This window comes from Ceratosolen solmsi, unplaced genomic scaffold (genome assembly GCF_000503995.2).
Source record: "Ceratosolen solmsi marchali unplaced genomic scaffold, CerSol_1.0 scaffold58, whole genome shotgun sequence".
Lineage (NCBI taxonomy): Eukaryota > Metazoa > Arthropoda > Insecta > Hymenoptera > Agaonidae > Ceratosolen > Ceratosolen solmsi.
Window position 1 is genome coordinate 581,298 of NW_011948447.1, and position 13,797 is coordinate 595,094.

Here is a 13,797-nt window from a genome sequence, read left to right on the forward strand (position 1 = left end):
TTATTTCAGCTTGTTAATGTGAAGGAATTTTGAATTATCATCACAGAACGATTCGGATTCACCGAAGAAGCTTTTCCTTCGTGTTATATTACTCTAATAATTATTCGTTATTATTTGTTCCTTTTATTTTATTCTTTTTATTTGAACGTGGACGGTCCAAGTTTACATATCTCCGATGCTTACTTTACTCATGAACGAAAAAAGGACAAGGTCAAATTTGACATTCTTATTTTTTATTTTACAGCAAAGCAAGCATTTCGTTTTTCATGTTTCTCGACGCCAGGCGATCGAACGACGAGTCTATTGTTATAATTTTATCAACTGTTATTCTCTTTCTATGTTATTTTCTTATAGCAAATTAAAATCACGATCAAATCACAGTTTTATACAACAGACAGGAGAGTCTTATTGTTTATAATTGATGGCCTTAAACTCACCTATTTCTGCGTGCCCGCATTATAACATAAGAATCTATTACAAAATATAATTCACGTGGCTGAGAAAGAACGTTGTCTTTGTTTCTAAATTGCTCCTCCAAATTTAGGCCTATCTTTTTTTCCACCTCAGAATTAATAATTTTTTTATACTGATTTTAAAATAACTCGTTTTATTGAAAAGATGTAAAAAATTAATCATTTCATATATTATAAAGAGGTGGCGAGGACACGTGGGGTCCATTTAAATAATTTCTTTTGCATTTTTTTATTTTGTTTAAATTGGATCTTCTCTTATTTATAGCCTTTATTTTCTCTTTAATTCACATATATTGAGTATTTCACGATTTGACCGAGCTTTGTGTTCTGTTTATATCATTACATACAAAAAACTCTTATTTTATTTGATTTTATATACTGATTTGTTTGTCACGTTAATACATGTTTTAAAAGTTTTTTTGTGTTTATATGAAAACTGTATACATATCGACATTATTCATTTCTACCTTTATTTCTTGTTTCTTATCATTTGTCATTTATCATAATCGTCCCTCAAAAATCTATATTTAATTAAATATAATTTTTATTACATATACAATTTCTTGTTTAGTTAACTAAAATTATTAATTAAATAGTACCGTTATCCGTCGAAGATTCGACATTATTTCGTATTGTTATGTACTTTTTATTTTGATATACTTCATTCATGACTCTTGCACCAATTTTTATATCGAACTCTAAACTAAGAATCATAAACGCGTTCTTTACGCTCTCGAAGAAATGTATTATTTCTTTCCGAGATATTTCGTAAATACCTACATTCCTAATTGTGGTGTTATTATATGTAGTTTATTTTTATTTAATTATAAATGGCCTTCTTTATTCATTTTTCTTATCTTATAGTGTTTAATCTTCAAACTTTAAATACCATACGTCTTAATTTTCTTACAAAGCCTCCAATACTTGTATATTTATATATATACCTTTTCATTATATACATATACGCGTGTATATGATAAAAATCGAAATATAATTATGCTTAATCTTTGTTAATAAGAGTAAAAAATTTCATCATTAATTTTTTCACTCTTATCCGACACTTCAAGTTGATTTCATTATATATATCTAATATTATTCGTTCAACGTGTTGGCCACGTGCCCTAATTATTCTACTTATGTAATACAGTACAATGTTTAATAAAATTTCATAATTTACCAATTGTTATTCTTTTTCATTTGTATTTTTTTATCAATTCATTTTAATGCACGATCAAAAATTGGTACAAACTCATTATATCTAATATAATATAATACGTATTTTTATATTTGTTATTCACTTGATTTATCAATCGAAAGATTTGATTCTATACATATTTTATAATCGAGGCAGACGCTCTTACATTCATTAATTAGAATCAACATGTAACACCATGTATAAATATATCTCCAATTAAAAATACTCATTACATAGACATAAGGTTGGTTAAAATATGTTAAGAATTTCTTAAATGAAAGAGAATATTATTATACTTATTACTCCGTGCGATGATTTTTCTTAATTAAAGTTTGGAAAATATATACAAGCGATATTATAAGTTTGTTCAATATAAATTTAAAGTAATTAATAATAAATACTAGTTTCAATTAATCCTTTAGAAAAGTTTAAAAAATTTAATATTCGAAATGACTATCATCGTTGAAAATCTCTTATGCTTTTATATGATGATTTCGTTAACAATTAAAAAATATGAGTCGGAAATTAGCGCAGTGAACTTGAAATAAAGTTATCTGATGATTATTAAATATTGACTTTAAAATGATCCGAATGTATAAAGAAAACGAAGTACAAATTGATGAAAGGCTTTAATGAAATCAGTTATAACATATTAATATTATTTTATAATAATAAAAATAAAATATTAATACAAATAAGAATCATTATAATATAACGATATATTGCAATTAATTGTTCAAATAACGTGTTATAAAAAAAATAAAAAAATCAAAGTCTCCTTCTTACGTAGGAAAATATAATCACAGTATGACGGGAAGCAACGCAGTTGTACAAATGTTTTCTTACATTGTTTATAAATCTGTATTGTACGATGTAAGAACATATTTGGAAAAAATTCAAGACACAAACTTTATATAAATATAGATTTGCGACAGTCGACTTGGTCGCCGATAAATGCGTTTAAAAACACTGTCGGCTTGATTACCCCATTTCGTTCTCCGTCGATATCGTATAAATGATTTAAGTTACATATTCCGATTAATCTTCCCTAATAACAATTGATTTACAATAACTGAAACATAAACTTAGCATAATATAATCTTACTTAATGTATTAATCATGACATTTTACAATTTAACCATTATAATTTAATAATAAATGTAATAAAAATTTTGTAACGTAGTAGATACCTATAGACTAACAAAACAACGTACGAAAAAAAATTAAAAGAAACATCACAAATACATCAGTTCTCCAATCTGCCGGTTCTCTCACATTGCAGATACTTAATTTTAATTTTACTTCATTCAATTTTTAAAGTTTTAAAAGAAAAACTACTGCTTCTTGAATATTGATGACATTCCATTACAGAAACAGAGTGATTAATAAGGAGTCGTCAATGGGCGAAGAATTTTTTGTTTTTCTTTTTTAAATTTCGAATGTGTACATACGGAAGAAAAAGGGCTATTGACTACGATTATTGATAAAATTGAAAGAGAAAACCATAATCTCTCTCTTTCTTTTTATCTCTCTTTTTTACAATCAAGATCTATTTATTATTCTCCTTTACTCTCATTCATTCTATGCCTCTTTTTCTCTCTATCTATTCGTCCTTAATCTTCCAAACCGAACTTGTGAAAAGGTTCGAAAGATTGAAATTCTCTGCAAGGTGTTTTTTGTGCATCGCACATCATATAATCATTATTGTGGAAGCACCGGCTAAGGAGATGCGGAATTGTTGACAGCCATTAGGGGCGCCGGAGGCAATGCCACCGGTATATGATAATATTTACATTGAGGCCGCGTGCATGTGCCCTTAACTGCATCTCTGCATACAGTTACGCGGTTTTCTATCACCTCTACGTTTCCTGCAAAAAAGAAAAAACAAAATCATCCAATGACATTTAGTATTATTTTAGGGCACAACCAACTCGTGTTTTCCTCATGTTAACAATATAACTCTTCCATACTTTTACGTTTTATAGCTGTAATGCTTACATTCATTAATGTACTTATATAACGTAATTTTTTTTATATAATATAAGATGTAGATATTTTATAATACATAACATTTTTACTACATAATACATAAGATTAATATTTATTATATATGATATAAAATGTAAAAGAAAATTCTTCCCATTATCTATGAGAACTGGTTATAGTTTAAATAATTATTTAAATATAATTAATAAGAATTTAAAAAATTATACTCTATGGATAAATTATTTTTATATTATTTTTTAATTTTAATCAAATATTAAATACATTTTAATTTTCATTTGCTTCAATTCTTAAATACTAAAATGTATTTAATTTTTAAGGCAAGTGTATTAATACTTATAACTTTTATGGAATTCAATTACTGATTAAAAATAATAACAAGAATGAATATATATATAGTACATGAAATAATATAATAGACAATTATAAAAATAGTTAAAAAGAAATACATATAAAATATTAAAAGAGTTAATAGTACTTAATTTTATTATTCTAATCATGCATACACTAAAGGAATCATTTGTCATCACCATTAGTACTCACCGTCGTGGAGATGAATGAACTTGCAGGCGGAACGGTTGCAGAGTTGTCGATTAAAATCTTGGCACACCTGGAGGGTGTCCAGTAACTGTAAGAAAATATCGCAATAACATAGTAAATAATTTGTTAATATACTATAATAAAAAAAAAAAAAAAATTAAAAATAAATTAAAATAGTAGAACTATAACGAATTATAAGCTCTTTTACAATCACACATTTGTCAATCCACTGTTTATTTCATTCCTTTCATTCGAATTTCTATCGTTTACACGTTCACTCTAGAAATCTTTCATATTATTACATTCATTCTTTTAATCTCTTGCGGTCCATTTTATTAGAGCATAATTACGAGTCGTATACTGTCGAATCTGCATCATCGAATGAAAAGTCATATAATTATTATTAAATATGTACGAATATTCAACTAGAAATTATTAATTTAAAGTACTGGAACACGAACTTAATTTTAAAATGAAATGAAAATATTATTATTATTATTTTTTACTAATTATTATTAATAATTAGGCTCTGCAATAATTAAAAACATCAATGAATATTCGTACATTTCTTTATTAACAAGATAAAAATTTGCAGTAGAACGTTTTCATTATTAAATTTTTTCTTTAATTTCATTATGGAAATTTATCTTTTTGTATTTTTTTAATAAGGTGATCAAGGATATAAGGTCTTTTCAAAATTTTACAATATCACAATACTTATGACAAATTAATGTACACTTCAGTTCTAATTATACAAATAATTAATAGAAAAATAAATTATTAAAAATCGATGTTTAAATATCAAATAAGATAGCGTTATGCTGCATCATTATGTACTATAATAAAAAATATATAATATTTATGAAATAAGTTACACACGTACACCCACACAAATACTATATCAAAAGTGGCAGAACTAACCAAAATTCCGAATTACGAGAATGATTAATTATCAAATTTTTAAAACTTTTGTATTTTCAGTTGTTACAATTTTTAAAAATATATTTTTAATAAAACAAAATATACATGATTTAATACAATAATAAATTAACTAAATCATAAATATTTGAACATTATTATGACTTGCAAAAATTATATCTCTATCCATTTAATTTAAAATAACAGAAGAGATAATTAACGAATGTATAATATCAATATACAAATATTAATATTATAACTATAAAAATGAAATATTTAAATTTGAATTTCTATTTTTTTTTGATAATGGTAATATTTTATTTTTATAAATATATCTTAATAATGTTTTTATTAAAATTAAAATAAAGAAAATAAAGAAAATATAAAAAATTATAATTTTGTGTACATTTCACTATTTTGATAAAAAGATAATTACAATTTAATTCATCAGACAATATAAAATTAAGTTAAAATTAGCAGGTATTTCATATTGTATAAATACATTGAAGAATAATTTCATTAAAAGAAGAATTATGTTAAATCCCCGAGAAAGCAAACTATACTTGATATTTATATGAAAAATATGAATAAATTTGTTTTGAGTTCTACCGTATAGTTCTATCGTAATTAAATTATATGATAAATTGAAATAGTGTTGTAAAAGTTGATTATTTTCCATTTTTCAAATATTCTAGTGTTTCGTAACTTTGGTTATCTGTGTTCAAAAATTTGAAAAAGCACGTGTCATTCAAAACTTGGAATAAATTACCGACGGTTATCTCGAAACTCCTGCAGCTTTTTGTATTCAATTAAAATCATTTTCGTTAAAATGTTATAATCCGCATACGTGAGCGTCAGTTTTTCTCATGCCGCGAAATGCTTGAGTGATGACCGCCTACTCTATATACATTTTTATTTATTCAATGTCTTATTTCTAATTTTATTGGCGTTATGAAGTTATAAAAAGTAATTAAACAAATTAAATAAAATGGAGACAAAAATTTCTTTTTTTAAGATAAAAAATTAGAAAAAAGAGAAATGAAAGGGGAAAGGGATATCAGAACGTAAAATAATTTTAAATGCTTTGAATTATTTTTTATGTTTAAAATTATTCATAAAAGTTCAAAAACTTTTAAATTATTAAATAAATATTTTTGTATAAATAAAGAAGCTGAAAAAGAAAAATTTATGTATCTATTATAGATATGAGAGACAATAATATTTAAAAAATATATCTATATTAATAAATTTGTAAAATTTAGAATTAAAAATATTATTATAATATAATTTAAATGAAAAAGATGTACAAAGAAATATTTTGAAAACACAAGTATATGTTGTGCAAGATTTACGTGAATTTATGCTTATGAATATTGTATTCTCGACGGGCCATTAAGCTCTAACTTGACTGAAAATTTTAATACTATTAACAATCTGTATTTGTTCTTCATTATTTTGTAACGTATAAAATATCATAACACTTTTAGCAAATACCAAGTTGGATCACTTTATTTATACTTCTCTTTAACTGATTTATTTTAATCCACCGCAACATTTAAGTTTCGTGTAAACTTTTAATTAAAACTATTACTTTGAACTTATTACTTTTCGTATTCTTAATTTACTTTTTATATATTTTAATATTTTATGGTCTAATATACGTGTAAATTTTTGACTGGCGATTAATATGACTATTGAAAATTATTGTACTTTTAAGCGTATTTATCTATTTTTAATAAATGAAGTAAAATCCCATCGTTCGTAATATTATCTGTACATATGTAAATGCATATAGATGTATAAGTATAAGAGCAGAATTTTTTTACTGTAATCAATATTTGTGCTCTTGCAATTTTATCATCTCTTTTTTCATAATACTACTTATAATCTTAGAAATATATATATATATATATATATATATATATATATTAATTTGAAAATTTTACAAAAAATTAGTTATATGAAATCTAAAGATATAATTTATAAGACTTATTCCATTTGATTGCCAAAAATGATTTATTAAAAAAGAGTTATGAAGTTTAAACAAGAGCACGTTTGTTTTTTATATTTTTAAAATCATTTTACCATTATTTTCATCTACTGAATTATGTATTCTATAATCGAGAATATAAAAGCAAAAAATTTTGTTAAACTATTATGAATTCCAGAACTCGAATATAAGCAAATGTAACGTATAAAATACGTGCAAGTTTTTTTCGCTTATTTAAATAAGATATGCATGTGCGAGACGTTTCTTACAAGAATAAAATGAAATATAAGCAACGGTTATTTAGAACACGACAAGAAATATAAATGAAAATTTTTGTTTGAAATATTAAATTTTTATTGTATTTACAAACATGCAAGAATTTCCTATTTTAACAGTTTTTAAATATAAATATACTTGACTATTTTTCTATTCGAAATATATTAAACATGCATTTCGTAATTGCCAATAATATATATATGAAATAAGACACATAAAAATTTATTTTATAATATAAAAATAAGTGATATAGCAATAATTTAATATTTCTTAAATTAAAAAATATTTACTAGTTGCGAAATATATTCTAACAAATTCTATATTATTTACAAAAAAAAAACAACTTACAACCTTTACACTACTACAAAATAACTTGTTTAATATTTTGACAAAAAAGATTGAAATCAAAAGAAAAGATAATTAATATTAAATATATGTTCCTTAAATAATTATTAATCGAAACGTCTCGCAAAAATATATATTTTTAATTATATAGGTATATGCACGCACTTGAATCTAAAAGTTATGTATTATTAAAAACAGAAAAATAGGTTACAGAGATAGAAATATTGAATAAAACAAAAATAAAAACATTGAAATCTCATGTCGATGTAAATCACATATACGCGTGAGAAATATACACTCATGTGTTTACAATGCAGCAAAGCATTATAATAACCTGTTAGAGAGGTATTCAAATAGAAAAATGAAAGAATATACCAATTTATTTAGAGATCATAAATCGCGCAAAATAGTTAAATATACCATAAGTTCACCATTAATATAAAAGCGTGCAAATTTAATACAGCTGATGAGACGTAATTAAATAGAAACAGTAGTAACAAATAAGAATAAATTAAGTTAGTTTCAATGCTTTGAACAAAATTATAAAGAATGATAGGTGCTAATCCCTTTATAGATCCAAAGATAGAATTTTAACTTGGCACTTTTATTCAAATTGGCGTATTACTTAACTAGAAAGATATCGAAAAAATATGAATATATAAATCTATAAATTAGATAAGAATAATTCATAAATTATATATCGCGAATATGAGTATCAATTAATATATTATAGTAAATAATATATGCAATAGCAATAACGATAATAATGTGAAATATAAGAATAAATAATATATAATAATGCCTTGCAATTGCATATCAAGATATAATTTGCTACAAACACAGAGTCTTGTCATGCAAATAATGGCCCGGAAGAGAGTTTGCTGAAAAAATTGTTCAGTGCTTGGGTGATGGTATTAAAGATAAATCGCAATATAGCAAGTGATAAAGAAAAAACTTAGAAGTCTTTACTAATTTAACTAATTGGAAAAAACGAAAGAATAACAAACAAAATTTACGTATATATAATCATTTACATAGCTAATCCTTATTTACAATTATTTAAAAATGAATTTCAACAAGCTAATTATATTAATAAAAAAAGTGTATTAAACAGTCTAAAGAATAATGTTTGTTAAACTTATCTTTAGTAGTTTTTTCTCGAACGACAATGGTCTAGTTTAACCGAAGGACGGTAAGCATATGAATATATATATATATATATATTTATTTATTTATTTATTTATAAAATAGAATATAGAAATTGATATAACTCATATACACAAGTTACTCAAAAATCATGAAAACATGCAAGACATTAGAAACATCTTGAGAGAACAAAAAAAGGCAAACACGACATTTGAAAAATTAAAAGCTATCAAATAAAATTTCGCAAAATTCCGTAAAAGTTCATATTTTTCTACCTTAATATTAAAAACTAAATTTTACGTTCATTCAGATCAGTTTACCCATTCGTTAGAGTATAGTATTTTTTTAAATACTGTAATAGTATAAAAATGAAAAATTAGCCTTATTTCAGTAATTTTACTTATACATTTTTCTATCTAGTATAATACCTTTGCCGTATTTCAATCACCCAAGCATTTCGATGCCACCAAGGGCCAACGTCGTATCGCGCTTAATCGATTCGCTTCTAACGATTATGTTTCGTTAATTTAAAAGGAAAAAAAAAAGGGTGTAGCAGACGTATCAAGAGAGAAAATATGAAAAATGATAAAAAAAGAGAAACAAACACACAGTCACTCACTACTTTATAAAGCTACGAATTTATAAGATAAAAGATAATTATCTGGATATTTCGGCTATGATATGTAACATAAATAATATATTTATAAAAAATGATAAATAATATATTTTACATAATAACCGAAGCAGCGAATCGAAGGGCAGCGATAAACAGCAGCACCATCAGCGTTCCAATTTGAGATTAAACAAAAATTGTCTTAAGAAAAAGTATGTATAGTAAACAATTTTAAGGTACTGGAAAAGTCATAAAGCTGTCAAATTAATATATTCTACTGCAAATAAGTTCAAACTAGATCAACTGCGACTCCGCAACCATAACAATAGGGTCAATCAATACGGCAAGCTTGCCATGGTTTGTATGTATTAATTCTTTATTCTCTTACTAAGAAATATACATTCTGGTATCCAGAATAGTTGATGTGAAAAATAAATTAGAAAAAATATTTTTCGGTAATTCAATATTGCACTCAATCCATACCCGGTGGTGAAGATATGTTATAAACAAAGACAAAAAGTCTAAAGAAAACTCGTGAAGGTTTTTAAAATGCAGTGATGTGGGACTGAGGCTTTGTAAGTTATATTGATTAAGTATTGTGAATCGCGTTCGATAAACTTTAAAATATTTAAATAAATAGCAATTTTATAAAACTACGTATTCGAATAAGCATTTATGTCTAGGCAAGCAAAAGTGCTAAATAATTAAATATTGTATCCCCAATTATAAATGCTTTATTGCAGTGAAATCAGCGAGAAAAATTATTTTTTTGAGCAATAAAAAATTAAAAAATCAAAGCTCAGTATATTGACAAACACGAAAAAATATTATAATTACATTATAGAATTTTTTAATAGAAATAAAATAAATTATTATTAAATTATATTAATTAAAAATAATTAAAAATAAATTAAAAATATTGAAATAATTATTTATAAATTTATAGTGAAGACGTTTAATTTAAGAATTCAATTTATTGATTTCAATTTATTCGAGTGATAAAAGCGTGCTAATTTTTATTGTGATATAAATAATTTAGTGTCGATTCCTAAAACAGGACAGAAAAATTCAACTATAATAACAATAATCATGACAAATAATGTATGTAATTACAATAACAGTATAAGTTATAATACTAAAAGACAAACACCAGGTAAGGCAGTGGTTATTCGCAGTTATAGTTGCGGTGAGCAGTCGTGAGGGAAATACCCTCAAAGCTACGTGTTAGCCAAGTTCAATCGAAAACACAAACAGTGTTAATATAGAATTTTATTTTATTTATACGTACATATACAAAAATGTGTGTGAGTTTTGTGTGTGATTTGTGTGTGATTTGTGTGTGTGCGTGTGTGTATGTACGTACATAAACATTACTTTATTTATCATAAAATCTTGAGTGGAAAAAGTTCCAATCCAAATTAATTGTAAATATTAATGTCTGTTGGTTATTTCTTTGAACTTGAAGGTTAGCAGCATTACGATATCATACCTGCGTTGTAAATATGTCGTTTCCATCTTCAACTCAATAGAAAAATAATTGAGTTGCTAATTTTATGAAAATAAACAGTGCAAGAAACATGTAGAGTTAGAACCAAAAATTATCTGCTATAAAGTTACAAGGCAGGTCTGAGATCAAGATAAAAACTGGTTACAATAATGAGTCTACCTGTCCGCAGCTGTCTGTGTAGATGACACAGTGAGCGTTTTGAGGGACCACTTGGGCCCCAACAGTGGCTAAGGCTGCTAAGGCGATCCACATGCAGCAAACGAGGCAGTGTTCGAGGTATATTTTTTTTATATTTTCATTACCATTCAGTCGAATTCAGTACAGGATGCACCGGAAACCATAGTTGACACGAGTTTTATCGTGCCCTCGGAGCACCCAGGTACATGTCCAAAGGAATTTTCGAAATAAGGCGATGCATTAATACAAAATGCGTTAAAGCGTTTGTTTATTTTTCGTTGTTGAATGTGTCCAAGAATCCGTTCCTATGTCGAACGGTTAGTGTGTGGCGATTTGATTTTTTTGTATGTAGGAATTAATTTTGTTCGAATTTTTCCAATGTAGAAAAATGGAAATTATTATTATTATTGTTTTTACATGAATATTGGGTTTAGAAAAAATTGAATTGTGTCCACAGTTTTTTAACGTTAATTACGGATACATTTTTATCCATGTACCGAGGTATATAATTTTATTAGTTAATCAAAAATATATTCAATAACGAAATTTTTTCGTTTACAAAAACAAAAACAGGGCATAACAATAATACGACAGCAGTGCACATATAACCGAGCCAGGGTATATAGATATATATATACATATAAATATATTGTTCAAATTGTGTTTATACGTATGTATGAATCAAATAGTTTTCAACATACAATATGTTTTGGAATTTTGAAGCAGTAAAATTGTAAATAGACCATTGTAAAGAAGTCAAATGGTTAAAAAATGATAAGGTGCTTAAAAGGTTTCACATGTCATATGTTTGATATAATTTTGAGAATTTAGACAGTTCAAAATGTTTTATAATAGAAGATGGTTAATATTATAAATTACAGTCAATTATAAAATATATATTATTTAAAGATAATATCAAATATTTTCAAATTTGTAATAATTTTGAATAAAAAAGTTGATAAATATAAAAAATAAATAAACATAAAAATTATTTTAATTGCATTAAATGTTTCTCCATAACAAACATTTTAATTTTTTTTTTTTATTATTATTATTATTATTATAGTCCAGGTTTTGTAATTCGTGATATAGATTCGGTAAGGAATTTTCAGAGATTACCAGTATCAGGATTATCGTAGATGCAGGAAATTGGCGGAATCGTGCAAGGCAGATAGGATCGACGAGAAATTGGAGCGTAAGCATTGCGTTGTTCATAGTTTTTTTCATTTGGTTCAATATCGTGCGACGTCCAGATGAAGGCAAGTATGAAACAGAAAGTTCAAAGAAAGATAATGAAAGAACATGCAGTGTCATTAGTAAATATATTTCGGTAAATATAATCCGGTTGATTAGGCTGAAAAAAAGTAATAAAATAAATCGATCATTTTTCATTATCCGAGATAAAATATATCGGTTTCCTAATATAATTCCCATTCATGATTCTTAATTTTAATCAAATTATTCTAAAGCAACTAAAATTTTATAAACAATAATTTTTTATTTTATATTAAAATAAAAACTACGTGTTATGCAATCAAATTATACAATAGTATTCCTAATTTTCTAAGGTCAAAAGGGAAGCAATTAGATAATTGGTTTGGATTGAGTTAGAAAATAATTATTTAATTTAAGTTGAGTTTTATACAATTTATTTATTCATCCAATATACGTCTGCATTTATCTGAATCAATATTTCATTATAAAATACAAGATTCTAATATTAAATTTACTACAAATCTTTCTATGTACTTCTTCATCCTACTTTTTTAATTCTAATTCATAATATTAATATTAAAAAAATTATTGTATAAAAATAGGCAATAACAAATTTTATATTTTATAACAGTATAAGTTTTACTAAATTCACACTTCCTGTATTCATAATAGTTGCTCTTAGCCCTTACAAGTATTACTTAAATATTTTTGTACAACCAATTATCTAATGAATGTATTTTGTATGGTATAAAAATATTCTAAAAAAGTAATCTATTAAAAGTAACTTTGTAGAGTTTTAAATTGAAGTAATTCTAACATTTTTACATAAAATACAAAATTTTGATATAAAATCTTTAAGGATTATTTAAACATAAACAAATATAGTGATATCATTAAAAATAAATATAAATTTGTGAAGTAATAAAGCAAGTAATCTACATTTGCTGTAACTTTAAGAAATGGTTCTCAGTTGATAAAGAGTACATTAAGTTGAGGAAAATAGGGAGGGAAAGATTCACGAATACAGATTTAATAGTCTGGAGGATGCACTTTAAGACACTCCTGATACAAAAATGGTACTAGCCTTCAATAATAATAAATAAATGTCAAATTATATTTTGCAAAATGGTGCTTCTGATCTCAAATGGGTCATATGGGTCAATGTACATCACTATGATATACGTATCAGAACTTATTTTTGTATTCTTACAAGCATGAGAAAGAAAATTTATTTGAATCTATTATACATTTCAAATGGCTCGTTTAATTGGTTTATATATGATTGTGTGAAATTATAACGCAAAAATGGTGAACAATATATATAGTAAAATATATAGCATTGAAAGAGCTGAACAATACGTATAAGTAGTACTTTAAATAAACATAATTTCCATAAAA

The 13,797-nt window shown here is 25.0% G+C and overlaps 1 protein-coding gene across 1 annotated transcript; it reads right to left on the reverse strand.

The window, feature by feature from the left end:
* Window positions 1–3,247: 3,247 nt before the first annotated feature.
* Window positions 3,248–11,504, reverse strand: LOC105366276 (zinc finger CCCH domain-containing protein 28-like). Its single transcript, XM_011504659.1, has 3 exons — window positions 11,167–11,504; window positions 4,216–4,300; window positions 3,248–3,536 (listed from the first exon to the last, which is right to left on the reverse strand). The coding sequence occupies exons 1-3, from the start codon at window positions 11,257–11,259 to the stop codon at window positions 3,388–3,390; spliced, it is 327 nt and encodes a 108-aa protein (XP_011502961.1). The 5' UTR covers window positions 11,260–11,504; the 3' UTR covers window positions 3,248–3,387.
* Between the last annotated feature and the right edge of the window lie 2,293 nt (window positions 11,505–13,797).

Excerpts from the sequence above, each read along its gene's own strand:
- LOC105366276 (XM_011504659.1), bottom strand. The coding sequence starts at position 11,259 with ATGTGGATCGCCTTAGCAGCCTTAGCCACTGTTGGGGCCCAAGTGGTC. Across the intron at positions 4,301-11,166 it reads ACACAGACAGCTGCGGACAG|TTACTGGACACCCTCCAGGT; the intron begins GTAGACTCATTA and ends ATTTTCTTACAG. Across the intron at positions 3,537-4,215 it reads GTTCATTCATCTCCACGACG|GAAACGTAGAGGTGATAGAA; the intron begins GTGAGTACTAAT and ends TCTTTTTTGCAG.